We start from the raw sequence: 26,580 nt of genomic DNA on the forward strand, positions 1-26,580 counted from the left end.
TGACGCGGCATCCCCATGGCGGCCATCCCAGCCCTGGACCCAGAGGCCGAGCCCAGCATGGACGTGATCTTGGTGGGATCCAGTGAGCTCTCAAGCTCCGTTTCGCCCGGGGAAGGCAGAGGTGAGGGCATATCTGCTTATTGGACCAGTCACTTAGGATGATGACCCCAGGCCTGGACAGGGTCTGGAGTTCCAGGCTTCTGTAGTATTCATGCATTATTCAGACACCCAGACTGGGGCAGGAGATTCCCCACCCACAGCCTTCCCCCAGGCATAGTCATTTAAACACACCAAGATAAGGTGGGAGGGCGGGATGGCAGGGGACCTCAGGCTCCTGTGACTTTGGAAAATGCATGTGTGATGCTCACTTCTGGGCCGATTTTAAATGAAGAGATCAGAGGAAGAAGAAAGGGGCTACTTCTTATCTTCTTTTCCAGATCTGATTGCATATGAAGTCAAGGTTAACCAGCGAAATATTGAAGGTGAGTATTTGCATGCTTGCCCCACCAGGCAAAAGAGGTGGGGCAGAGTGGCTCACACCTATAATCCCAGCACTTTGGGAGAACAAGGTGGGAGGAGCATTTGAGCCCAGGAGTTTGAGACCAGCCTAGGCAGCATAGTGAGACTCTGTCTCTACAAAAAAATAAAAATAAAAATTAACCAGGCATGGTGGTGTGCACCTGTAGTCCCAGCTACTCAGGAGGCTGAGGTGGGAGGATTGCTTGAGCTGGGGAGGTCGAGGCTGCAATGAGCTATGATAACACCACGCACTCCAGCCTGGGTGACAGTGAGATCCTGGAAGAAGGCAGTGGACACCACTGTGCCACATGTATCCCTTCTCCCCCTCCCAAGGCCCCTGTAGCTTTGTTTAAAGCATACAGTTCAACGTATTTTAGTTTATTTACAGAGTCAACAACCATCATCACCATCTAATTTTAGAAGATTTTCATCAACCCCAAAAGAAAACCCGTATCTAGTAACAGTCACTCTGAATTCCCCCTTCTTGCTTCCCTTCTTTTAACTCTAGGCAACCACTCCTCGACTTTCTTTCAACATGGGTTTGCCTTTTCTGGATCCCTTGCATTTCCATATGAATTAGGATCAGCCGGTCAACTCCTGCCAAAAAGCCAGCTGGGATTTTGAGAAGGTTCTGCAGATCCATTTGGGGACTCATGCTATGTTAGCAATATTAGTTTAGTTTTTTTTTTTTTTTTTGAGACAGAGTCTCACTCTGTCCCCCAGGCTGGAGTGCAGAGGCATGATCTTGGCTCATAGCAACCTCTATCTACCAGGTTCAAGCAATTCTCCTGCCTCAGCCTCCCAAGTAGCTGGGAATACAGGCACCCATCACCATGCCCGGCTAACTTTTGTGTTTTCAGTAGAGACGGGGTTTCACCATGTTGGCCAGGCTGGTCTTGAACTCCTGACCTCAGGTGATCTGCCCGCCTCAGCCTCCCAAAGTGGTGGGATTACAAGCATGAGCCACCATACCCAGCCAATATTAAGTCTTCTGATCCATGAACATAGGATATCTTTCCATTTTGTTCCATCTTCCTTAACATCTTTCAACAATGCTTTGCAGTTTTCAGTGTGTAAGCCTCATACTTGTTTGGCTGAATTTATTCCTAAGTCATCCGCCGCATTTGACAGCACTGGGAAAACACGTGTTTTGAATGTTTCCTTTAGACATCTGTCTCTGCTGCGGAAGTCTCCAGGTTCACACGCAGCACCCTCTGTTTGAGGGAGGGATATGCGCCCCGTGTAAGGTAGGCAAGGGGAATGGGTGTGACTCCCTCGTGGCCTCAGAGCAGGGATGACACAAGCCAGCCTTGCTTTGCTCCTTCCAAGGACAAGTTCCTGGATGCCCTCTTCCTGTACGACGATGATGGGTACCAATCCTACTGCTCCATCTGCTGCTCCGGAGAGACGCTGCTCATCTGCGGAAACCCCGATTGCACCCGGTGAGGCGAGGGGCCTGCCCAGGGCGGTGAAGGGGCTGAGGACACACTCATCCTTTCAACTACTCATTCTGGAGTGTGGGTGGATTTTCCTCCCAAATGGATGATTTCCCTGAGAGCTTCTGATTTCTGTCTCAAATGTGTCATTTGGCATAGAGCCCTCAGCAATGGGAGGCGGGTGTCTGCGGTTGGCAATTGTGATTTTTGTTTTCAGTATTGGTATTGCCACATCACTGTGCAGGGGAGTGATGGAAACCCCACACCCCAGGCTGCCAGTCATGACCGGGGTGACAAGGGGCATGTTCACCCCTCATTCGTTACTCCCCTGCCTCGACTCCCTCCGTGGGCTCCTCCCCTCAGTCCTTCTGGGCCATCCTCGTATTTACAGCTCCCCCCGCCTCAAGTTCTCTCCTCCAGCTGGTGTTACTACATTTGGTTTTGCTGGGAGTCCCACCCTGTTTCTGCAGGCTCGAGTTTGGGGGCAGACAGGTGCCTTAGGGGCTTCCTTGGATCTGTCATTGCCTGCGAATCCACCTCCCTGTCTTCTGCACCTGGCTAGGCTCCTGTCACTCTGTGTCCCTAGGAAGGACCGTGTTCCTCTTCCCAGTCTACCACCTGGTCTTCCCAAAAGGAGCTCCAGTGTGACTTTTCCCTCCAAAACAGGGCTCAGCCCCACCTCCGCCATCCTCGGCATAGGCGGGCTGTCATGTCCGCTGCTGTGGTTTTCTGTTCGACCCTAGATGCTACTGCTTTGAGTGTGTGGATAGCCTGGTCGGCCCCGGGACCTCGGGGAAGGTGCATGCCATGAGCAACTGGGTGTGCTTCCTGTGCCTGCCCTTCTCCCGAAGCGGGCTGCTGCAACGCCGGAGGAAGTGGCGCGGTCAGCTCAAGGCCTTCTACGACCGAGAGTCGGTAAGGAGCCCGCGGAGGGGCAGGACCTGGCGGCAGCAGGCCCTGGCTTACGGCCTTCCCTTGGTTCCTGCTGCAGAATGCAGGCGCGCTGATGGGCACCACAGCTGCAGGCTTGGGAGCGAACGCTCTTTCCTGGTTTCCTCTCCGATAGCGGCTTCCACTCGATGGTGGCTTTGGGTAAACTGCTCTGGCACGGCAGTTTTGTTGCTTCCAAGCCTAGGAACGAGGCCCTGGTAGCAGTAGGAGAGGGGCCAGGAGAGGGTGGCTGGCAAGTCCTCAGCACGTCTCAAAGTCCAGTCCTCAGGAACAAACGCCTGGGCCTATGCTGGCCAGGGGTGGGCCCTTTTGGGAGTCCAGCTGAGAAGCTGGGGGGGAGCCCAGCAGGAACCGCAGACAAAGGCGGAGAAGGTGGAATTGTGTCCCTCTGAGAGGTACACCCAAGTCCCCAGCCCCGTACCTGTGAATGTGATCTTATTGGGAAATAGGGTTTTTGCAGATGTTAAGAGTCCCGAGATGAGATCATTCCAGGTCTAGGGTGGGCCCTCAGTGCAGCGGCTAGTGTCCCTGTAAGAGATTTAGGAAATGGAGACAGGGAAGACAGCCACGTGATGATGGAAGCAGAGACTGGAGTGAGGCATCCACCAGCCACGGGTGCCAGCAGCCCCAGGAGCTGAGGGAAAGGCCTGGCACGTCCTCGCCTGGCACCTTCTGAGGGAGGCATGCCTGCTGGCACACCTTCACTTCAAAACCTGTGTCCTCCTGAGCTGTGAGAGAATAATTTCTGCTGTGCTAAGTCCCCTGGTCTGTTTTTTATTTTTTTATTTTTGAGATAGTGTTTCGCTCTTGTTACCCAGCCTGGAGTGCAGTAGCACCATCTTGGCTCACTGCAACCTCAGCCTCCCGGGTTCAAGCGATTCTCCTTCCTGCTTCCCGAGTACCTGGGATTACAGGCACCCACCACCATACCTGGCTAATTCTGTACTTTTAGTAGAGATGGGGTTTCACCATGTTGGCCAGGCTGGTCTCCAACTCCTGGCCTCAAGTGATCCACCTACCTCGGCCTCCCAAAGTGCTGGGATGACAGGCATAAGCCACGGGGTCCAGCCCCTCCAGTCTGTTTCAATTTGCAGGCCAGCCATGGGAAGCTCCTACGGAAGGGGTGTGGCCCCCGGTGAGGCAGCCAGCGTGGAGCAAGGGACCCCTGAGCTGAGCATGAAACCGCACTGGCCTCCAGCTCACATTTGTTAAGGTTGAACCAAGTCATCTCTCCCTGCCTAGCAAGCTTCAGCCTGCTCCGATTCGAAGGAAAGGGTCAGATGGGATGGTGTTTTATAGGAACAGAGCCTAGCGCTCTGAAAGCTGAGGTCCCTGAGTTTTGGGCCCTGGGGGGCTGGCCCTTTAACAGGGAGCACATGAGGCCAGAGTTGGCTGCCCGCCTGGTCCATCAGGTTGGCAAGGGCAGGGCAACCCACAGGGCCTCACCTGTCCCCGAGGCTCACCTCTCCCCGGTATCTCTGGCCTTGGGGCTCTCTTCTCCGACGTTCTGGAAGCTGCCTGGGTGAGCAAGACCATCCTGGCCAACATGGTGAAATCCCATCTCTACTAAAAATACAAAAATTAGCTGGGCGTGGTGGCGTGTGCCTGTAGTCCCAGCTACTTGGGAGGCTGAGGCAGGGGAATCGCTTGAACCCGGGAGGTGGAGGTTTCAGTGAGCTGAGATTGCACCACCTTACTCCAGCCTGGGTGACAGAGCAAGACTCCATCTCAAAAATAAAAATAAAAATAAAAATAAAAATAAATCAGCAAACCCCTCCACACCTACTGTCTGTTGGCTGGAGACAGCTGGAGGTCAGAGCGGGAGACCAAGGCTGGGGCAGGGGGTGGAGCTGGCCTTCCTTGGGGGCAGTGCTGGTCAGGACAGGCCCAGTCAGGCCTCGGCAGGTGCATCTTAGGTGTGTCTCCGGTGAGTCTCACGTTGAGTGTTCATCCAGGGAAGAATTTTCATTGCATCTCGAGGGCTCTGTAACCAAGTAGCTAGCACAATGCCTTGTTTTGGTTTTCTTTTTTTTTTTTTTTTTTTTTTTGAGACGGAGTCTTGCTCTGTCCCCCAGGCTGGAGTGCAGTGGCCACATCTCAGCTCACTGCAAGCTCCGCCTCCCGGGTTTACGCCATTCTCCTGCCTCAGCCTCCCGAGTAGCTGGGACTACAGGCGCCCGCCACCTCGCCCGGCTAGTTTTTTGTATTTTTTAGTAGAGACGGGGTTTCACCGTGTTAGCCAGGACGGTCTCGATCTCCTGACCTCATGATCCACCCGTCTCGGCCTCCCAAAGTGCTGGGATTACAGGCTTGAGCCACCGCGCCCGGCCCTTGTTTTGGTTTTCTAATAGGAGAGTCCCCTTGAGATGTTTGAAACGGTGCCTGTGTGGAGGAGAGAGCCGGTCCGCGTGCTGTCTCTTTTTGGAGACATCAAGAAAGGTAAGCCAGTGATGTCCCAAAGACACACGTGGAAGGATGCCTCCACACACCTGACTGCCCCTCAGGCCACCCCCCTGGGCTCCCCACACCCTCCCCGAGGCCGGCCAGCTGCTGGTGTCCTGCACCCCTCCCCACGCTGGGCCCATGCTGACCCCGCGCTGGGGCCTTTGGAAATCCCACTGTCTTCTGGGCCTCGCAGGCACAGCCGAGTCCATGAAGACGCTCTCTCTCCTCTGGCCGTGTCCGTAAGGGATGGGTCCCCCCGGGACACCCACTGATGCCCACAGTGTCTCAGAGCAGCCTTGTGCGGGAGCACGTATCTGCCCCGGGCAGCTGACCAGCAGCCTGATCCCACAGCGCCCGCACAGCCTGCCCAAGGCCTTGCTGCCCGGGCGGGGCTGAGGAAGCCGGGGCCTCCTCCGAGGCCGTTCCAGGGCTCTGCAGCTCACACCAGCTGCAGAGTGGAGTGGACTCCACCGCTCTGTGGATTTCCTAGCCAGAGGTGACGTCGCATCCCAGAAATGCCTGGCGCTGTAACACAGTGCTTGACATCCTTTTTGTTTTGTTTTGTTTGAGACAAAGTCTCACTCTGTTGCTCAGGCTGGAGTGCAATGGCACGATCTGCTCACTGCAGCCTCCACCCCTCGGGTTCAAGTGATTCTCCTGCCTCAGCCTCCCGAGTAGCTGGGATGACAGGTGCCTGCCACCACGCCCAGCTAATTTTTGTATTTTTAGTAGAGATGGGGTTTCACTATGTTGGCCACGCTGGTCTAGAACTCTTGACCTCAGCTAATCCATCCGCCTTGGAATCCCAAAATGCTGGAATTACAGGCTTGAGCCTCTGTGCCTGGCCGTGCTTGACGTTCCTAAATCAATACGTGGCGATGTTTGCTTGTTTAGCTTGTTACGAGACAAAAACCTCCATCCTTAATCCTCCTGTCACATCATTAAAAAGATAAAGTTGGGTGGGGTGCAGTGGCTCACGCCTGTAATCCCAACACTTTGGGAGGCTGAGGTGGGTGGATCATTTGAGGTCAGGAGTTGGAGACCAGCCTGGCCAAAATGGTGAAAACCCGTCTCTACTAAAAATACAAAAAAATTAGCCGGGCGTGGTGGCGCACACCTGTAGTCCCAGCTACTCAGGAGGCTGAGGCAGGGGAATCGCTTGAACCTGGGAGGCGGAGGTTGCAGTGAGCCAAGATTGCACCATTGCACTCCAGCCTGGGCGACAGAGTGAGACTCCACCTCAAAAACAACAACAAAAATATAAAGTTGGCTCCTTAATGGTAGGAGGGTCCTTCGATCAGCCGTCAGCCTTTTCAAGTCCCTGTAGAGGCACAATCCACGCTCACCCTCTGGGCCCTTCTGGTCTCTCCCCATCCAGAGCTGACGAGTTTGGGCTTTTTGGAAAGCGGTTCTGACCCGGGACAGCTGAAGCATCTGGATGATGTCACAGACACAGTGAGGAAGGATGTGAGTACCGCCGCGCACTCTCGGACGCTGCACTGGGAGCAGGGGTGCGAGCTTCCTCAGAGGAAATGTCAAGGATGAGGTGGGCAAGGAGGTGGCGGCAGGCGCTGGGAGGAGTCCCGAACACACGGGGGCCTCTCGGCTGGGATTACAGGCACCCGCCACCACGCCCAGCTAATTTTTTGTATTTTTTAGTAGAGACGGGGTTTCACCATATTGGTCAGGCTGGTCTTGAACTCCTGACGTCAGATGATCCACCCGCCTTGGCCTCCTAAAGTGCTGGGATTATAGGCATTAGCCACCGTGCCTAGCCATTAATTTTTATTTAAGAAGAATGACAGAGTGAGGGCCATCACTGTTAATGAAGCCAGCGTTGCTCACAGCCTCCCCTTGGTCACTTTTTGGGACTAAAGGGCACCCTTGTCGTGTCTGTGTTTTGGTGGGTGTGTTTGGTGGGTTTTGTTGTTGGGTGGCTGTGTTTTGTCTTCTTCCAGCTTGGCCATGGAGCAGCCTGGTCACTGGTGCTCTGCAGGGCTGTTTCTGTTCAGCAGGGAAGGCTCTGCCCTTGACATTAGCTCCTGGAGGGCTGTGGACAGCGCCTGCCGTGTTCACGGATGACAGTCTGTGCATTGGGTTGGGCCTCCCAGGACTGGTTCTCCAAGGGCAATGGGATGACAGACAGAAAAACCAAATTCTGCCAAAGTATTTAAATAGGTTTATTCTGAGCCAGTAAGAGTGACCATGGCCTGGGAAACACAGTCTTAAGAGGTCCCGAGGAAGTGCACCCAAGGCGGTCAGTAACAGTTTTGGTTTTATACATTTCAGGGAGATGGGAACTGCAGGTAGAATCAGAAATCAGTACACGGGCCAGGCACGGTGGCTCACGCCTGTAATCCCAGCACTTTGAGCCCAGGAGGTGGAGGTTGCAGTGAGCCGAGATCTCACCATTGCACTACAGCCTGGGTGACAGAGTGAGACCCCATCTCAAAAAATTCAATCAATCAATCAATCAATACATAGGTGTGCATTGGTTCAGCCCCAAAAGGCGGGCTATCTTGAAGCTTACATTAGGGATTCTTTAGTTGGCAGTTGGATGAAAGAGTTAAGCTTTGCCTGAAAACTCGGAGTCAGTAGAAAGGAATGCTTGAGTTAAAATAAGGTCTGCTGTCTGTCATGTGACGCCATGGCACAGCCATAATATACCGGCTCAAAAACACCCATTCCACAAGCTTTTGTGGTTTGTAAGCCGTGATTCCCCCACGCTCCTTAGAAAGGAATTTGAGCAAGAAAAGATAAAGGCAGAGTTCAGTCCCCAAACGCGTGGCACAGAGTCTTCACCTCAGATTCGGAGCGTTCTCCTCTGGGCTCCAGGCAGGCAGCCCCTGAGGCTGGTGGTGGCTGGGGATGGCTCTGCCCTAGTGGGCTCCACATCTCAGCTTGCCCTGGCCTGTGAGCCCTGCGAGCTGAGCAGGGTCGGCCCTGAGGACATCTCGTGCTACCGTACGCGACCTTGCCCACTGCTGCTGCCTCTCGGTGCCCACGCCCGTCTGTCCTGCAGGTGGAGGAGTGGGGGCCCTTTGATCTCCTGTACGGCGCCACACCTCCCCTGGGCCACACCTGCGACCATCCTCCCAGTGAGTGACGCTTCAGTCCTGACACCCTGTCCCCACCACCCCGTCTCCTCTCCTCTTTCCCCACCCCTCCATGCCAGGGCAGAAACTGCAAATTGTCAGCATTTTTCAAAAGCAGCTTTATTGAGGCTCCACTGACACACAGTGTGTCCAACTGAATGTGTGCAACTTACTGTGTGTCAGTGGTGCCTCAATAAAGGAGGAGGCACTGAGCTAGCTCCACACCCATGCACGCCTCATCATGAGCAGCAAAGTGTCCCCGTCACTTAGGCTTCCCTGTGCCCCCCAAGCCTCCTGCTGACCCCGTGCAGTCCCTAGCGTGCCCACGTCACTGCAGCTCACGTATCCTCTGGAGCTTCCTCTAAAAGGCGGGATTTGTGCCACGGCACGCGCTCTGCGTCCGCGCCTCCCTCAGGGTTGCCTGTCTGTCTCTTCCCAACTCTGGGCCTGCCTGGGGGAGGAGGGGTCCTCGCACCTCTGCGGCCCCGGCACTGGGCAGGGCTCCATTGCTGCTGGAGGAACAGGGGCAGGGGACCCCTCAGACCCAGGCTGGTGCATCCCATAGACCCCCTCGGTGCTGCTCTCATGCCACAGTTTCCTTGGGCCCCTGCCTAGATGCACCTGAACAGCACCCCGCCACTACCAGCCCTTGCCTCCGGACCCCCCTCAGCCCTGCCCCCTCACGCCCTCCAGGCTGGTACCTGTTCCAGTTCCACCGGCTCCTGCAGTACGCGCGGCCCGGGCCAGGCAGCCCCAGACCCTTCTTCTGGATGTTCGTGGACAATCTGGTACTGAACAAAGAAGACCAGGACGTCGCGTCTCGCTTCCTGGAGGTGTGTGCGGGGCCGCATGGGCCTCCCTCTACCCCTGCCCATGTGAGGAAGGGGCTCTTCGGGTGGCGCTCTGTCTACACCCCAGGCTCCAGGCCTGGAACCCTGTGGTCCCTGGTTTCCAGGTGTGCACAGGGCCCAGGAGAGCTGCTGTGCAGTCCAGGCAGGGACCGTGGTGCCTGGGACATGAAACCCCTTCGAGGACAGCCTTGGAGGGCAGTCCCACCTCACACTACTCCTGTGCTCACAGAACACGGCCTTGGGGGCTCACCTCCTGCCGCCGCCCCCTCAGTCTCCACACACACACATGCACATCACACACACAGGTGAACACACACCACAGTGCACATGTGCACACAGTCACTGTACACATGCGCCACACACAGGGACACACCACACGCAGGCACGCTACGTGCACGCATACTCCCCCCCCACACACACACACAGCCTTCTCTTCACACGTCTGAATCCTGATTGTCAGAGCAGCCACTTTTGGGCTCAGTTGACGGGTCCCCTCTGGGTCTGACGGGCCGGGTCAGGGTTGGGGAGGGACGGCCACACCTCAGCCACAGGAGACAGGCGGGAGAGGTTCGGGAGGGGGAAGTTCCTCATGCTCTCAGGTTCCATGGAGGGGCCACAGCCAGCGGGGGCCCCACCCACCGAGTGGGCAGCACCTGTGGGCTGGAGCCTTTGCTGGGGGTCCAGGCGGGGTCGAGGTTCCCTTGGTGCTGGAATCTCATGGAGTGGCTGGAATGCAAACCCAGCCATTGGGAAGGGGAGCAAATGCCATGAACTGAAAATCACAAGATCTGTGCTTTTAGAACAGGAGACTTTGTTTCTGTAAAGGGACACAGCCTGCAAGGCCCTGTCCCCCAGGCTGGGAAGCACGGCCTCTGCCAAGACCAGAGGAGCCAGGAGGAGGCACTTCGAAGGGGAGGGGTGGCCGGGGCAGGAGCTCCGTGCTGACCGGGTTGGCTAAACCTGTGCGGCAGGTTATTCATGAAGGGGGTCCTGCTGCACACGTACTGAACAAACATGCATGTAACATACGACCTGTGTTCACCCTGGGGTGGGGTCTTAACACGTCAGTGTGTCGCAATGAGGCCCTAAACCTCAGGTCTTCTCGGAACACAAAGGCACTCAAGGCGGAGCCTCTGTAAATCGGCCGGAGCCGGTCCACGGTCGGGGGTCCCTTATCAGGAGGAGGTTCCTGAAGTCAGGCTTCTGCCCAGTCAGAGCTGTGGTCATGGCTGTGGAACGTGGTCAGTTTGCGTCTGCGGGTGGATGGGCTGCAGTCATTTGAATCTTGCTCATGGCCGGGCCAGTGTGTGTTTAGCTGCTGGAGAAAAAGCAGCTGTGGCGTGAGGGCAGAGTCCGTCCTCTCAGTGTAGGGTACGTGGCTCGACCCTTGCCTGCTGTGGCCTGAGGTCCTGTTTGTAATTTGATATCTTATTGCCACAGAGTCTGTTCTGTCGGTTTAAAATAATTCGTCAGCTTTTTCTCCAAAGGTGATTTATAAGAAAAAGGGACACAGGAAACACAGTCGGGCTAGAAAGTCCGTTGACCACTCAGGGCCATTGGCGGCTGAGGCCAGGGGGCCCATGGGGGGCGCTTACCCCTGACCCACGGCCGACCCTCCCACCCCCAGATGGAGCCCACCACCATCCCAGATGTCCGTGGCGGATCCCTACAGAATGCTGTCCGCGTGTGGAGCAACATTCCGGCCATAAGGAGGTATTTCCCGGGCAGCCAAAAGCATTCAGGGTCAAGGGGGACGTGGACCCAGAGCGGAGTTCACCAAGGAAATGGGGTCTGCCTAGCAGAGCCAAACCCAGAGCAGCCTCTGTGCCCCAGTGGGACTGCGGTCGGCCTCCAGGGCCACCCTGAGACCCTGAAGGCACCGAAGCCCAAGGACGCCCCTTTCCCCTTGGGGACCTTCTCCAGCACTGGCTCTCAGCTTCTTGGGTTCCAGCCCCTGGACACCCATATGCGCCATGGCGCCCTGGCCCTGGATTGGCTGCAGTCCCCAGGCTTTCACTCCGTGTGGTCTCCCCACCTCCCTTGCACACCCATAAGCTCATGTGTGCTCACACTCAGCCACACTCACACGACTCACTTGCACGCTCATCCACACACCTGTGTGCTCATGTGCGCACACATACAGTCAGTCCCACGGTCACACTCATCCACACACAGTCGTTCCCACGGTCACGCTCATCCACACGCCTGTGTACTCATGTGCACACACACAGTCATTCCCACAGCCACGCTCATCCACACGCCTGTGTACTCATGTGTACACACACAGTCATTCCCAAGGCCACGCTCATCCACATGCCCGCATGCACTGTCAGTCACATGCTCACACAAGCACACTCACGACTAGCATGTGCATGTCACATGTGCTCACAATCACAGGCACACACGCATCAGTCTCACACCCACCCACATGCTTGCACCCCCATGGTGCACTCCTGGGCTGCCGTCCCCACCTTTTGGGGCCTTGAACACACGGCCCTGCCCCACGTGCCCTCTGCGGCTGAGCACCCCCTCCTGCTGCCCCCATGGCCTCTCCCAGCTGCCCTCGCCCCTCGACAGCCTTCCCAGGCGGCCCAGACCTCACACCCTCCAGCCGACCGCCCGTCCATCCCCTCACTCCCACACTCACCTGGCATGCCTTGCTCATACGTGCATTCATGTGGAACGAGTGCTTTCTGGCTCAGCTGAGTCATGTCTCCTGCCTGAGAGTGAGTTCTGGAAACTTATTCCCTCTCACCTCTCAGGTTCCTGCATTCTCCCATGTCACTGCCATGGCACGATCCTGTTGCCTGGCACCTGCCAAGGCGTGGCGTCCGCAGGTCCTGCTGGCCTGGCCTCCCCTGGATTTGAGTTTGGGAGGGGCTGAGCTGAAGCACTTTGCCAGATGCTTTCTCTTCAGAAGCCCTCTCACCTGCATGCCGGACTTCCCACAACCTCCCCCTCACCCTAAGCCTGCTCCCCCCGTGTCACTTCCCTGGAGGCCGTACCAGGCTCTGTGGGGCTGGGTGAGCGGGGCTGAAGGTGGGGGCAGACCCAGCAACACCTGTGTGCATTACAGGCCATGCCTCACCTGCTGCCTGTTCCCGGAGGCTCCATGCATCCACGCAGCAGTGAGAGAACAGCACCCCAGCAGGGTTCTTATGTGGCAGGTGCAGCCAGACCCAGGGTTGCAAGGCTCCTCCACCAAAGGCACCTCCCTCCACTCCAGCGGCCACACCTGTGGCCCCTGTAGGCTTGGGCCATGGGCTGGCAGCTGCTTCTTCCCAGGCCCCCTTTCTGAGCGAGGCCCCACAGAGCTCCTCACAGGGTTTCCAGGGTTGGATGCACCTAAGCCGTGATCCTGGGGTCACCTGGTTCCTAGAAGGAGGCTGGCAGCTCCTTCCCACAGGTTTCCCTCCGAGGGTCTCGGGTGTCTCAACAGTGACGTGAGACACCCACTCACTGAAAGAGAAATCATTTTGCAGAGGTGGCCACCGTCACCCCCAGGATGGTTAAGGACAGTCCCCACTGCCCTAGGGAGGGTGCCCGAGGAGGAGGGGGACACTGTATCTGGCACTTCACTCACAGCCTTCACCCTGAAAGAAACTGAGAAATGTTCCTGGCCTCCAGGGGGGTGGCTGGGAGCACGAGATGGGGTGTCGGTGCCAAGTCTGCAAAGCCCATCTTCCCCAAGGGCTCCTCACACCGCAGGCTGGCAGGGGACCTTTACCTCTCCCCACCTGCCCTCCTGCGCTCAGGGCTCAGGCTTCCAGCACAGGCAGCCCCAGGAGCCCAGGGGACAGCCTTTGTGATACAATTCCCTGGGAGTGGTTGCTGACTCTGCAAGGGTTTGGCTAACTTTTGCCTGGAGTCCTGTCCTTTCCTCTGCGGGGGTGCTGCCCAGGATGGTGACATCCTCTAGCGATGGCCCTGGAGCTCGCTGTTCACACAGAGTCACCCCCAGCCTGCTTCCCAGGGGACCAGCCCCCTGCCGGGGGGAGGCGGAGGCAGGGGAGTTGTCTGGTCTCCTGCTGCTCAGTACACCTCCGTGAGAAAAACTCCCAGAATCGGGTGGGGGTTCCAGGGCGTCTTAGGCACCTGGGACAACTGAGAGGCAGGCTGTTCCCCTCACCCCCTCGAAGCGATTCCTTCCCAGCCCCATCTCCGGCCCGCCTGGTGGGTGCTGCACTTGCTCACAGCCTTCCCTCCCTCCTCAGCAGCAGGCAGCGGGTTCTGGTTTCGGAAGAAGAATTGTCCCTGCTGACTCAGAACAGGCAGAGCTCGAAGCTCGCGGCCAAGTGGCCCACCAAGCTGGTGAAGAACTGCTTTCTCCCCCTAAGAGAATATTTCAAGTATTTTTCAACCGAACTCACTTCCTCTTTATAAATGAGTCACTATACTGTGAAAAGGAAAAAAAGACTTTTCCTAGAACAAAGGCAGCTTTCTTCACATTGTCTCTTTCCTGTTTGGATTATTATTTTATTGCTCGTCTTCGGTTTTTGCGTCGTCACTGCAGACCCACGTTCCGTTGGGTTCTGGAGACTCGGGGTCTCTCCCCGCCACCACGCTGGCTCCCGGGGCAGAGGCTCCCGCCGCTGCGCACAGGACCACACATGGTGGTACGCGTTGTACTTCCCGAAAGCATTTCTGTGTTCTAGTTGAGAAGTTCAAGTATATTTATTATAAGATAGTCATTGGTCACGTCTGGTGTTTTATGTATAGGCACAGCCACCTGTCATCCTGCAGGGCATGGGGTGGAGGCCAGAAGTGAGCAGGAGGCATCTTTGGAGCGCCTGCGCCGTGTCCTGCATGATGCACTTTCTGCCAGGGCCTTCCCCACGAGATCGCTGTTGTTTTCATAGAGAAAACCACGCATGCTGATTGTAGCTGCACCAAACGGCCTGGACCTTTGCAAAGTACAGGACCTCAGCCTTGGCAGGCAAAGGAGGGACCTGCTGAACAGACAGTGCGGAGGCCAAGGCCAGATCCACACACAAAGGATGTCACGTTTGGGTCCTACCCCAGGTGGTATTGATTGCAAAAAGCAGGGCTCCTCCTGGCCCTCTGCAGTTTGAGTCTGAGTAAGGATCAACTCAGCAGAAAGCTCTGCCTCAGGCTGGGCTCAAATCACTGGAAATGAATCCTACAGGGGAACTTTGGGGTCTGCACTGGGGCTATTAGTGGTAGGTAAAATGCGTTGTGGAAGAAAGGTCAAAATGGGGCCCTAGGAAGGTTAAGAATGTGTATCTGGAAGTAAATAGAAGTCTTCACTTCAATTAACATGACTGGATGCCTCTCCCATCTTGGGACAGTCCTGGATGCCTACAACACAAGTCTCACATCCAGGGATGAATTTAGCCAGCTCTGTAATGACCCCGGGGTTCCTGAAGCCACAGAGGGAGAACAGGTGAGGGCATCCAAGTGCAAATGAGCCCTCTGGGGAGGCCGTGCGTGAGCTGACACGAGCTCCAGCTGAAGCCATCGTGAGCCCATGAGCACGGGCCAGGCAGGTGGTGAGAGCTCCAGACAGGGCGGGCTGGGCTCAGGCTGCGTGCACCCAGGGAACTAGTGTCATGGGCCCAGCATAACTCATGCTCAGCTTCTGTGAGGGTTGCTTCAAAGCAGGGGCCCACGGTGCTGGGAGGGCCTTTCTGCCACCCAAAATGCACTTTCCTTCTTTTGTTCTCTCCCCAACACTCAGAACTGTCCACGCCACCTTGAGATTCTCTGTGTATTTTAAGTTTTTACGTTTTGAGACAGGGTCTAGCTCGTCTCCCAGGCTGGAGTGCAGTGGCAAAACCATAGCTCACTGCAGCCTCCATCTCCTGGTCTCAAGAGATCCTCCAGCATCAGCGTCTGGAGTAGCTGGGACTACAGGTGCGTGCCACCATGCCCGGCTAATTTTTAAAAATTATTTGTAGAGATGGGGTCTTGCTCTGTTGCCCAGACTGGTCTCAAACTCCTGGGCTCAAGTGATCCTCCCACCTTGGCCTCCCTAAGTGTTGGAATTAAAGATGTGAGCCACTGTGCCTGGTCCTCCAGGTATTTTAATTTTACACACAGGACCTGCAACATGATCCCGTACTCAGCTGAACAACCCTCCAAAAGATGCCCATGTCCCCATTCCCGGATACTGTGAATATTACCTCATGTGGCAAAGAAAGGACTTTGCTGATGGGATTAAATTGAGGTGGGAGGCCTCCCTGGATCATCCAGGTGGGTTCTATCTGTCATCCCAAAGGTCCTCATAAGAGAGGGGCAAAGTGAGGCTTGACCACACAGAGAAGCCACATGGCCACTGAGGCAGAGACTGGAGCAAAGCACAGGGATGCCTGGGCCACCCGGAGCTGGGAGAGGCAGGTCGGATGCTCCCCTAGCGCCTCCACCAGGCAGGCTTCCACCCTCCAGGGCTGAGAGAGAATAGACTGCCGTTGTTTTGAGGTCATTAGCTCCCAGCGCCCACAGGAAACGAACCTACTGTCATGCACCACATAACAACCTTTGGTCAACAAGCAATGCCACAGTGCTCCCATATCACAACGCGGTATTTTTACTGCACCTGTTCTATGTTTAGATGGCTTTAGATACACAAATACCAGTGAGTCACAGCTGCCTACGCTGTTCAGCACAGTCACCTGCCATGTAGGCTTGTGGCCCGGGAGCAGCAGGCTGTGACATACAGCCTTGGCGTGCAGCGGGCTGGGCCACCAGGGTCGGTGTGTGCACTCTGTTCACACAAGGACAAAATCACCTAAGGACGCATTTCTCAGAAGGACTGTATCCTTTTGATACATATGACTGTACCAAACATATGAACATATGACTGTACACCTGAAGAGAAAAGATCTTCCTGGGACCAAGAGTGAAGCTCTCAGCATCAGCCGATGCCCATGCTGTCAAACGCAGGTTGCTGTGCCAGACCCCAAAGGGACCGGGGCCTGGAGGTGCATCAAGGCAGAGATCAGAAGATCCCCGCGGCCTGGGGCTAGGAGCATCCGGCAGCTGCTTCCTGCTTAAGCACTATGACTTGTACCCAGAGCCTCAAACCCCAGGCTGCACAAATATGATTCCTGCTTGGTTCCCAGTTGGCCCTGGACACTGCCAAGGGGCCTTCTCTCCACACCCCTAGAACAAAAGCATATCCTGCTGGTCCAAGAAACTGTCACGGTTGAGGGGGAAAATGAAACCTTCCTTTGACTACAGGAAACTTCCCAAGGGTTTTTCTGTTTCTTCATCTAAACTCCTCTGAGTGTCGTGACCCATGTGCCGGTGTGCTGTGTGTTCACTCACACTCCACCCCGCATTCACATATATGTTACAGGTCAGGGGATGCGGGCACCAAGGGGCTAAGGAACTTGCTGAGGTCACACAGCTCCGGGGCTGGGATCTGAACCAGCCACCGCTTACCGTTGTCTCCCGTAGTCTCCGAGGTTCCTGGGCTGGTCCTGGCGCCCTCCCCCGCGGCCACCCCTTCTGGCCCAGCTGCATTCCTGCCCCCTGCCTGGCTGTGCCCTCCACGCGGAGTCCCCTCTCTCGGGGGACCTGCCCGCAGCACTTGGCTTGCTGGGGGTCTCTGGCGTCTGCCCGGGAAGCAGAGCCTGGACCTGCCCCCTCGGCCACAGCACGGCGGGCCCTGCGGTGTCGGCCCCTCTCCCACCGCCCCCGGGGGGCACTGGGGGCTGCCGGGTCTGGACCCACCGACGGGGCACCTTCCCTTCGCCGCCGCGGATGACCGGCCGCGCTCTTGGGAGACCTTAATTTGGGAGGCTCTGCTCCTCCAGGACCCATTCCCATCCTCCCACAGCCTCCACGCGGTATCCGGGGGCCGTTCCCCTCCCCGCAATCCGGCGGCATTCAGGTGCGTCCGGCCCGGGGGTGCAGCGCTTGGCCCGGCGTCAGCTAATCAGCGCGGCACAGCCCCGGAGCTCAGCCGCAGGTCCAGAGGCGCACGGAGCCCGGCCGGTCCATCAGGGAGGGCCTCCGGAAGGAGGTGGCGCTGCCCGCAGCCCGCCCGCCCGGCTCACCTGCGCCCTCCTCACCTGCCGGGCGATGCGGTCCCCTACCAGCAGCCGTCCGCCCGGGGGAGAGGAACCTCAGTCCCCAACATCGCGACCCCTCCAGCCTCGCTGGTCCTAGCAGGCGTCCCTGAGCGCGTTCCGGGAAGCGCACGTCCACGCTGGCGCTGGACCGGGTTTTCTGGCTCCAGGGACGGGACTCGTCCTAAAGAGTCCGGCTCAGATGGGATTACGCGCCCCACCTCACCTGTGTGCTGACCGTTGGTGCCTCCACCCTGCGCGCCGCGGGCCCTGCCCAGCCCTTCCCGCCGGAGGGCAGGTGGCCGCCGTCCCGCCCCTGCCAGGCGCGCGATTTTAAATCTCCCCAACCCCCATCTCTCAGCTTGACCTGGGAGAGGGAAGCCGCCCGGCTTCAGGGCTTCCTGCGCCCTCGCCGCCGCACTACCTGCCCTCCCGCCGCCCTCCCTGCTCTTCCCCGCCGCAGTCCCCCTACCCCCCCAGTCCGTCTCTTCCGCCTTCTTATTTTGTGCCTGGGCTCTCTGCTCCGCAAAAATGTTGACTTCCACGGGCAGAGGTTTCAGAATTTTTTTAAAGCTTTTGTCCACGGCGTTCTCTACATCTTGGTTGAAGGAATGGCAGCCTGCGGGGTGCCGTCTGTGGCCCCCGTCTCCGGGCGCTTCTCGCCTCCTCCGCGCGCAGGAGGCAGTGGGGATCCGAGCCTCAGACCAGAAGCGTGGGCTCCGGGAGGAGGGTGCCCAGCTGCCCTGTCCAGCAGCCTCATCCAGGCCCTTCCGGGGCTGCCTCTGCAGAAAGGGAGTGACGTCCCCTCTGGGCCCCACCTGGCTTGCGGGGATCAGGGAGGGAGGGCGGGGTGGGCTGGGCGCGGTGGGAAGGGAGCAGAGGCCCTGGGTCCAACCCTCGGTTGCGTGGCGCAGCCTTTCCCAGACCAGCTGCCCCAGACTCTAGGTCAGACGCCACTGCCAAGGCTGACCAGCCCTGGGCCGCAAGGCTGCATCGGTTTCTCGGCGGGGACTCCTCAGAGCCAGTATTAGGCAAATAGGCTGCGCCAGCGCCCTTCAGACCCCTCGAAGGCTAGGGGAGCTAGGCCAGGTCAGGGAGGGCTAGGGCTGGCCGAGAGGGTAGAGCCCGCCCACTTTCCCTCCCTCCTTCCATTCATGCATTCATTCCTTCAATCATTCATTCCTCAGCAGTCGCTGAGCTCACTCGCCTAAGTCCTGGAGATCATCCGAGCGGAGCAGGCCAGGGGCCCGGCGCTCTCCCAGCGTGGGGGCCTGGGTCCCCAGACTCCTCCTTCGGGAGGGCCGCAGGACCCGCGCATTCTGCGCCGCGCGGGGAACGGCCCTTGCCTCCCACGGTCCCCTCCCCGCCACCGGCCCCCGCAGCACCCCTGGCCACCTTCCTCCCGGGTACCCCGCAACCCTGCGCTTCCCGGGGCACCTACGGCGCCCAGGTCCGCGTCCAGGCAGACAGGCCGACCTGCCTCTGTCCCTCCTCCGGCCCACGGGCACACTCGCCTGGGCAGAGCTGAACTTTCCGGCGTCGCCGCGCCCCTCCTCCTGCGTCCCGGGGCGGTCTGGATCGCCAGAGGAACCAGGCCGGGGGCGGGGCGGGGACGGGGCGGGGACACGGCTGCCTCCCGCCCGCCGCGCGCTGGGCGCTCAGAGTCTCGGGCGCGGCGGGAGCGCAGTTAAAGCCGATCTCCCGCGCCCCGAGGTTGCTCCTCTCCGAGGTCTCCCGCGGCCCAAGTTCTCTGCGCCCCGAGGTCTCCGCGGCCAGAGGTCTCCGCCCGCACCATGCGGCTGGGCAGGTGAGCCGGGGAAGGAGCGGAGGCACCGCGGTCAGGGGCGGGGTGGCTCGGCCCGCGCGTCCCCAGCTGGGCTCGGACGCGGGGCCTGCGGGGCTCGCCTGGAGGCGCCGGGCGGGCAGTGCGGGTCCGAGGAGCGGGCGGCGGAGGCGCCGGGGCTGCCGGCGGGGCGTGGACGGCAGCGGGCGGCGGGGCCCGGCACCGGCATCCACTGCAGGACGCGCAGCCGTGCGGGGGCGGTCTTGGGGGCGGGGTCCCTGCCAGGGAAGGGGGACCGCGAACGCTGAAACGAGGGAGGGAAGGCGGGCGCACCCTGCACGCCTGGGTACGGGCGCTGCCCCTTCCACTGCCTGGCACCGCTGATTTCTTAGAAGGGAGAAGGAGGGAGGTGACCGGCCGAGCTCTCTCCAAGGCCTGCCGGTACCCACGGTCTGGCGACACGCCCTCCCCCACACACGTGGGATTCCCCGCAGCCCGGCAGCCGATCTGCACTGAGGAAAGCAGGGCTGCCTGAACCAGGAGTGACAGCTTCCTCCTGAATTTTTGCGAAAATATGCTCTTGGCAACCCACGTTGTAGGGTCTGCAGCCCGTGCTCCCCTGGGTGAACCTGTGAGGCCCCTGACCTCAGGGATGCCTCCCGTACAGCCCAGAGCCTGGCCACGCTGGTGTCACACTCCCCAGTACCCCTCACCGTTAGAAATGTATGCAGTTATGATCCTGTCCTAGAGATAAAGAATTTAAAAGCCCCGGAATGTCATAACCCTCCCAAATGTCTTAGCCCTCCGCCACCCACACCTTCAAGTAGGCTACCCTGTCTGTGCTGGGTCTTGATGAAAACTCGGGGTGGGGGGTAGGTTAGATGCAGGGGTGCTGAGGGTCCAAGGAGAGGACACAGAGGCCGCTGGGTAGGCGGCACCCAGGGAGGGGACAAGCCAGAAGGAGCCTGGAGCAGGCACACCCCGGCCCAGGAAGCCCCCAGGTGTCCTGAGGAGGCCTCCATAGACAGGATGGGCCTTGTGCGCAGGTGATGAACGTAGGCCCTGTGGGAGACAAATGGGGGCACAGAGGGTTTCTCACAGCTGTTGTTTAGATGGTGGCTCTGGGGAGATGACTGAAGGGGCTGAGGTTGGAGGCAGGGAGGTCCAGGTGGATTCAGGGGGCTTGCTGGAGGCCATCACAGCCATCTTGCAAGCCAGAATGGTGGCCCCCACAGGAGGAGTGGGAGAGAGAGGAAGGGCCGCCTGCAGGCTTCAAGAGCCCCTGGTGACCTGCGGCTGGCTTTGGTGCATGTGTGCTCACTTGGCACAGGCACACCTCCATGCGGACTCAGATGACGGTCATCGTGGGTGGGGCAGGGGTTTCTGTGGCTCCAGGGCTCAGGGACAGCCCACTGGGAGGTTCCCACAAGACCAGCCTTTGGCTTACAAAGCCCCCAAGATTTCCCAGGCAGAGGCCACAGAGAAGAGGCATGAGCGTCTCCCAGACTTGGAGGTGCAGGGACATCAGAGAAGGAGATATCCCTGCTCCGGGGACTCCCACTTTGTGGGGAACTGGCCACAGAAACTGATGGTTTTGGGGGCTGGGGTAAGCAGGCTACCAAAGTGAACCCAACCACTAAGGGCCTCCACCTGGGGAAGGCATCCTGGGGGCTGGCAGGTGGAGGTGGTGAGCCTATGGTGTGCACGGTGCAAAGGCTCCCAGACCCAAGATGGCCAGGAGCATTGGAGTCTTGAGGGGAATTTGCTGCCCAAGGCAGGGGCACCAGCCGCAGCAGGATCTGAAACAGGAGGAGCTCAGGTTTGGTTTCAAAATGATCCGCGTTCCCCACAGGGCTGTCCCGTCACTCACCTGACCCTGTCACAGGCATGCCCGATGTTCTTAGTCTCCCCAGCATTTTAAGTGACGCTCCTGCTATACGTGCCCTGAAAGCCTTTTTTTTTCTCTCTCTGATTTCCTATAATTTCTTGGCATCTGTCCCCAGGAAGGTTAGACCAGTCTCGGTGGCGTCCCTCACTCCCCTTCATCCTCACGCCGGCATCACTGTGTTTCCGGGGATTTGTTACCACAAGAACTAGAGAGTGGCGAGAGGCTGCCAGCCCCTCAGACTTGCTGTGCTGGGCAGGGGGATGGTGATCCTGGCCCTGGACCCTGAATTCCCATGGAGCGCAGAGGCAGGCAGGCTCCTGGCTCTGCCTTCAGCCGTGGGGTGGTGGTCCCGGCCCTGGACCCTGAATTCCCATGGAGCGCAGAGGCAGGCAGGCTCCTGGCTCTGCCTTCAGCCGAAGGGTGGTGGTCCTGGCCCCAGACCCTGAATTCCCATGGAGAGCAGAGGCAGGCAGGCTCCTGGCTCTGCCTTCACATTTCTGTGATGGGCGTAACCGCCTCCTGCCCGTGGGAACCAGCTTGCTCCTGTTTGGAAGATGTAGGTAACTCACCAGCGGCCCCGCCTCACCTGCCTTTCTGGTTGTTTTTTCCAGTCCTGGACTGCTCCTCCTCCTCTTCAGCAGCCTTCGAGCCGGTAAGTTCAGGGGGTGCTTTGCCATGGGTGTGAACGCCCAGCTCAGAGATAGGCTGTCCGACTGTGTGGACTGCCGGCTACAGGGCGCTGGGAGCAGCCTCACCAGCTCCTTCTTGCTTCTCAAGTGGCCCTTTGGAGAAAGGTGGGCCCTAAACCTAGGTTGCTGCACAGGATAGAAGCGTTTCCTTAAAGAGAAACACTTCTGCAAACTCCGGAGTTATTTTTTGATTTTGTGTTTGTTGCGGGCAGAATGCAGTTCCTCTGAGCCAGAGCTTCCTGGGTCCCCTGGTCTCCGTGTCCCAGGCAGCAGCCCTGCTGAGCCCTAAGGGCCACCAGCCTCTGGAAGAGCCAGGAATAGGGACGAGGCACCGCAGCACAAACCCAAAACCTTGCCGGGCCTTCCAGCCCAGAGGGCTTTGGGGGCAGGGGACACACACAGATTTCCCTGCAGGTGCTGGGCGCAGTGGCTCATTCCTATAATCCCAGCACCTTGGGAGGCCGAGGCAGGTGGATTGCCTGAGGTCAGGAGTTCGAGACCAGCCTGGCCAACGTAGTGAAGCCCCATCTCTACTAAAAATACAAAAAATTAGCTGGGCGTGGTGGCGGGCACCTGTAATCCCAGCTACTTGGGAGGCTGAGGCAGGAGAATCGCTTGAACCCCAGAGTCGGGGGTTGAAGTGAGCCAAAATCGTGCCATTGCACTCCAGCCTGGGCAACAAGAGCAAAATTCCGTCTCAAAAAAAAAGATTTTCCCACAGGCATTTACGCGGTTGCACAAACAGTAAAGCCACCCTGTGTCTGTTACATTTATGAGACCTTTCCTGATGCAAGAATGAGCAGCATGATAATGTAATTGCTGAGAAATTGTTTTCCCTTAAATGCCTGATTTTTAAAGAGCTTTTTATTTTACATTAATTATAGACTCCCAAGAAGTAGTAAAAATTGTGCTGAGTAACACAAATAACACTGAGCGGCCGGGCCGCATCCAGCCGCTGCTCCCCAAGGCAGCTCCTTACATAACGGGAGTGTGTCATCAAAGCCAAAGGCTGACATGGACCTCACCATGAAATGTCCGCATTTTTCAAGTTTGACTGCATTCCTACATGTGCCTTGTTAATAAATTCTGAGCCACAGTTGGTGTTTGAGGCTTGAAACCCAAAGCCTGCCCCATAGAGTAGCTTCATGGCCTGGGCATCAGCCTCAAAAAACAGATTTTACACTGTTGGGTCATTGCAGATACTCAGGAGAAGGAAGTCAGAGCGATGGTGGGCAGCGACGTGGAGCTCAGCTGCGCGTGCCCCGAAGGAAGCCATTTTGATTTAAATGACGTTTACGTATACTGGCAAACCAGCGAGTCGAAAACCGTGGTGACTTACCACATCCCGCAGAACAGCTCCTTGGACAACGTGGACAGCCACTACCGGAACCGGGCCCTGATGTCACCGGCCGGCATGCAGCGGGGCGACTTCTCCCTGCGCTTGTTCAACGTCACCCCCCAGGATGAGCAGAAGTTTCACTGCCTGGTATTGAGCCAATCCCTAGGATTCCAGGAGGTGCTGAGCGTTGTGGTCACACTGCATGTGGCAGGTAGGACCATCGAGGTGGAGAGAGCTGGGTCCATCCCAGCCTTGCATCGTGGAAAAGTATTCATGAAACTCCCTCCCTGGCTCATTCACTGTTTCTTCCAGTGAAGAAAATTCTCCTCTGTGTTATCAGGCTTCTGTCTAACTTCGAGGGAAGCTAAACAGCTGAAAAATCCTTAGTGCGTGACCTGCGGCTGCTTGGTTTCCCGGAAGAGCTCCTACCCTGGCTGTCTTTGCCTCTTTTGAGTTAGTTTTTGTTTTTATTTATTTATTTATTCATTTAGAGACGGAGTCTCGCTCTGTCACCCAGGCTGGAGTGCAGTGGCGCGATCTTGGCTCACCGCAACCTCCGCCTCCTGGGTTCAAGCAATTCTCCTCCACAGCCTCCTGAGTAGCTGGGACTACAGGCGCCGCCACCACACCCAGCTAATTTTTGTATTTTTAGTAGAGACAGGGTTTCACCATGTTGGCCAAGCTGGTCTCAAACTCCTGGCCTCGTGATCTGCCCGCCTTGGCCTCCCACAGTGCTGGGATTACAGACCTGAACCACCGCGCCTGGCCAGTTAGTTTGTTTTCTGAGACAGGGTCTCACTGTTGCCCAGGCTGGAGTGCAGTAGCACAATCATGCTGCAGCCTTGACTTCCTGAGCTCAAGCAATTCTCCTGCCTCAGCCTCCTGAGTATCTGGGACTACAGGCACATGCTACCTCGCCTGGCTAATTTTCGATTATTTGTAGAAATGGGGTCTCACTATGTTGCCCAGGCTGGTCTCAAATTCCTGGACACAAGTGATCCTCCTGCCTCACCCTCCTAAAGTGCTGGGATTACAAACATGAGCCACCACGCCCAAACTAGAGTTTTAAAAGTGAAATTTGAAGGGAGTGCTATAAAGCACTAAATGAGAATGAAATTTAAGAGAAAAATTAGAGGCAACCAAGGAGCTCTGGGCAGTTCATCGGGGAGAACAGCCGTGTCCATTTCAGATGGACTGCGAGCCCTTGTGTCAGCAGCAAAAAAGACCAGATGCAAATGAGGGGGTCCTGGCACAGCCAGCGGCCATGGAGTGGGGGATCTGTGGGTGCCAGTCACTGCCTGCCAGGCTCAGCGGTCCCTGGCTACTGGGACTGGCTTGGGGGATGACTCTTGGGCAGGACTGGGCCGAGCCTGCTGCTCAGACCACAGCCCTGGTCCTGGCCTGTCATCCATGTTGGGGCACAATGGGCCGCCTACCCTCTGACCCAGCCTTGGCACTGTGTACCCTCTGTTTCTTGACCAGCAGGGCCTGGCATTTCTCACGACCTGTTTCCCTCCCCTGCAGCAAACTTCAGCGTGCCTGTTGTCAGCACCCCCCACAACCCCTCCCAGGATGAGCTCACCTTCACGTGTACATCCATAAACGGCTACCCCAGGCCCAACGTGTACTGGATCAACAAGACGGACAACAGCCTGCTGGACCAGGCTCTGCAGAATGACACTGTCTTCTTGAACACGCGGGGCTTGTACGACGTGGTCAGCGTGCTGAGGATCGCGCGGACCCCCAGCTTGAACATCGGCTGCTGCATAGAGAACGTGCTTCTGCGGCAGAACCTGACCGTCGGCAGCCAAACAGGTAAGGTCCCGGTGCCTGCATGCTGAGCCGAGCCCAGCCCAAGACAGTGGGGCCAGGGCTGGCTTCGGAGAGCCTCTGAGGCAGGAGACGAAACGTTCCTTCGACCTGGCTCAGCACCCGAAAGGTGGTTGGAAGGGAGAGGAGGCAGGAGGCACACGCCACACAGTGAGAACCACCGCGGTCTCCGGGAACAGGAATGGGCGCCGTGCCCGGAGCACATTGCTCCATTTTCTTCACCTGGAGTCAGTTTTGTTAAACCTACTTTACAGATGAGGGCTGAACTCTGAGGCTGGGGAACACTTCAGAAGCCGCAGGACTAGGCAGCCGCAGCCCAGGACGGAAGCCCACACCTGTGCAGCCCCCCTCAAGCTCCCTGCCTCTTGGGCATGTGTCCCCTGAGAAGACTGAAGCCCCCACACACGGGAATCCCACTGGGCATGACTGCTGGCCCAGCCCCTCCCTGGGGAAAGGGTGCCCTCTGGAAGGGGTTCCTCTGCGGGGACTCCTTCCTAGAGGCCACAGGACCTCCCCATTTGTGTCCCCATCTCCTGTGTCAGGATGAGAGGCAGAAGGTGGAGGCAGGAGATGATCGAGGAGGGGTCCTGGGGTCCTGCTGGCTACAGGAAAGCGGCTGCCAGCAGGACTCACCGTGTGGTCCCGCACAGAGCAAGAATGCAGGGCTCCTTGTTTTGGAAGCATTAAGAATTCCAGACAGTGACCACAAGCATTGCACCTCCTGCCGGCCTTTCTGAACTCAACCCCAGAAGCCTGCACAGGTGCACACCCTCGAAGCCCAGCCTGGCCGCCAGGATCCCGCAGAGCCGACGTTCTCCTTGAAATCAGGGCTCAGCCCTTGTGATTCAACATTCAGAGTCTGTGAGCTGCGTGCAGCAGGATGAGGGGCTGCTCCCAAAGTGGCCTCTGATCGCTGCCTTTCAGCCAGCACACTCCCCGCAGAACAGCCCAGGTGGCAGCAGAAGGTTCTCCCAGGGCCGTCGTCTCAACCCTGGCTACACAGTGGGGTCATCTGGGCAGCCTATGAAAACCCCCATGCCCAGACACATTGGACCTGAAGCTCTGGGCTGGCACCTGGCATCAGGACAGTGTCTAAAAGCTTCGGAGGTTCAAGGTTGAGCACCGTCCAGGTGGTTTCTCCAGGTGTGTTTGGAGACGTGCCAGGCATTCAGAACACGCTCCCGGGGGATGCTGCTGCTTGTTGGCCAGTGCGGATGGCTCTCGGAGGGGCAAAGTCATTGCACATAGAGACCAGAGGCATTGGTGCCTTTGTGCATCACGGTGGAAGAGCAGAAGGGTGCAGCTGCCGTGGGGAACGGTGTGGCAGTTCCTCGAAAAGCTAAGCATGGAAACACTGTAGGACCCAGCAGTTCTCTCCTAGGGTTATCGCTAAGAGGATGCAAAACAAGGACTCAAACAAATGCTTGTCCGTGAATGTTCATGGCAGCCAGAAGGCAGGAACCACCCAAGTGTCCCTCGTGGGTGGACCGATGCACCAAAAGTGATCCGTGCATGCAGGGGAGAATTAGCCTGAAAAAGGAAGGAAGCAGCTGTCCTGGTGCACGCTGCGGCGTGGAGAACCTCAAGGCCATTATGCGAGTGACAGAGCCAGACACCTGAGACAAGCCTGTGGGACTCTGTTTATGCAAAGTGTCCAGAATAGGGTGAGCCACCGAGACAGAAAGCAAACTAGAGGCTTCCAGGGGCAGGAGGACAGCAAT

At 57.8% G+C, this 26,580-nt stretch overlaps 4 protein-coding genes across 4 annotated transcripts in view; 2 read left to right on the forward strand and 2 right to left on the reverse strand.

Annotated features, from left to right (window-relative positions):
* PFKL (phosphofructokinase, liver type) overlaps positions 1 to 3,669 on the reverse strand; it is a 66,967-nt gene extending 63,298 nt beyond the window's left edge. The window contains exon 1 of the mRNA XM_050784418.1: positions 3,666 to 3,669. The gene's annotated coding sequence lies outside the window, so the exon portion shown is untranslated. The remainder of the gene's footprint in view (positions 1 to 3,665) is intronic.
* DNMT3L (DNA methyltransferase 3 like) lies at positions 1 to 13,743 on the forward strand. Its single transcript, XM_050784459.1, has 11 exons — positions 1 to 121; positions 438 to 482; positions 1,687 to 1,766; positions 1,849 to 1,961; positions 2,699 to 2,870; positions 5,258 to 5,345; positions 6,730 to 6,818; positions 8,374 to 8,449; positions 9,140 to 9,279; positions 10,925 to 11,010; positions 13,512 to 13,743. The coding sequence occupies exons 1-11, from the start codon at positions 16 to 18 to the stop codon at positions 13,678 to 13,680; spliced, it is 1,164 nt and encodes a 387-aa protein (XP_050640416.1). The 5' UTR covers positions 1 to 15; the 3' UTR covers positions 13,681 to 13,743.
* LOC126950954 (uncharacterized) lies at positions 13,650 to 19,125 on the reverse strand. Its single transcript, XM_050784866.1, has 3 exons — positions 19,049 to 19,125; positions 18,807 to 18,903; positions 13,650 to 18,112 (listed from the first exon to the last, which is right to left on the reverse strand). The coding sequence occupies exons 1-3, from the start codon at positions 19,123 to 19,125 to the stop codon at positions 17,354 to 17,356; spliced, it is 933 nt and encodes a 310-aa protein (XP_050640823.1). The 3' UTR covers positions 13,650 to 17,353.
* ICOSLG (inducible T cell costimulator ligand) overlaps positions 18,953 to 26,580 on the forward strand; it is a 13,582-nt gene continuing 5,954 nt past the window's right edge. The window contains 4 exon segments of the mRNA XM_050784471.1: positions 18,953 to 19,137; positions 21,613 to 21,653; positions 22,890 to 23,240; positions 24,554 to 24,844. Coding sequence (XP_050640428.1) covers positions 19,124 to 19,137; positions 21,613 to 21,653; positions 22,890 to 23,240; positions 24,554 to 24,844 — 697 coding nt within the window. The 5' untranslated portion in view covers positions 18,953 to 19,123.

This window comes from Macaca thibetana, chromosome 3 (genome assembly GCF_024542745.1).
Source record: "Macaca thibetana thibetana isolate TM-01 chromosome 3, ASM2454274v1, whole genome shotgun sequence".
NCBI classification, from domain to species: domain Eukaryota; kingdom Metazoa; phylum Chordata; class Mammalia; order Primates; family Cercopithecidae; genus Macaca; species Macaca thibetana.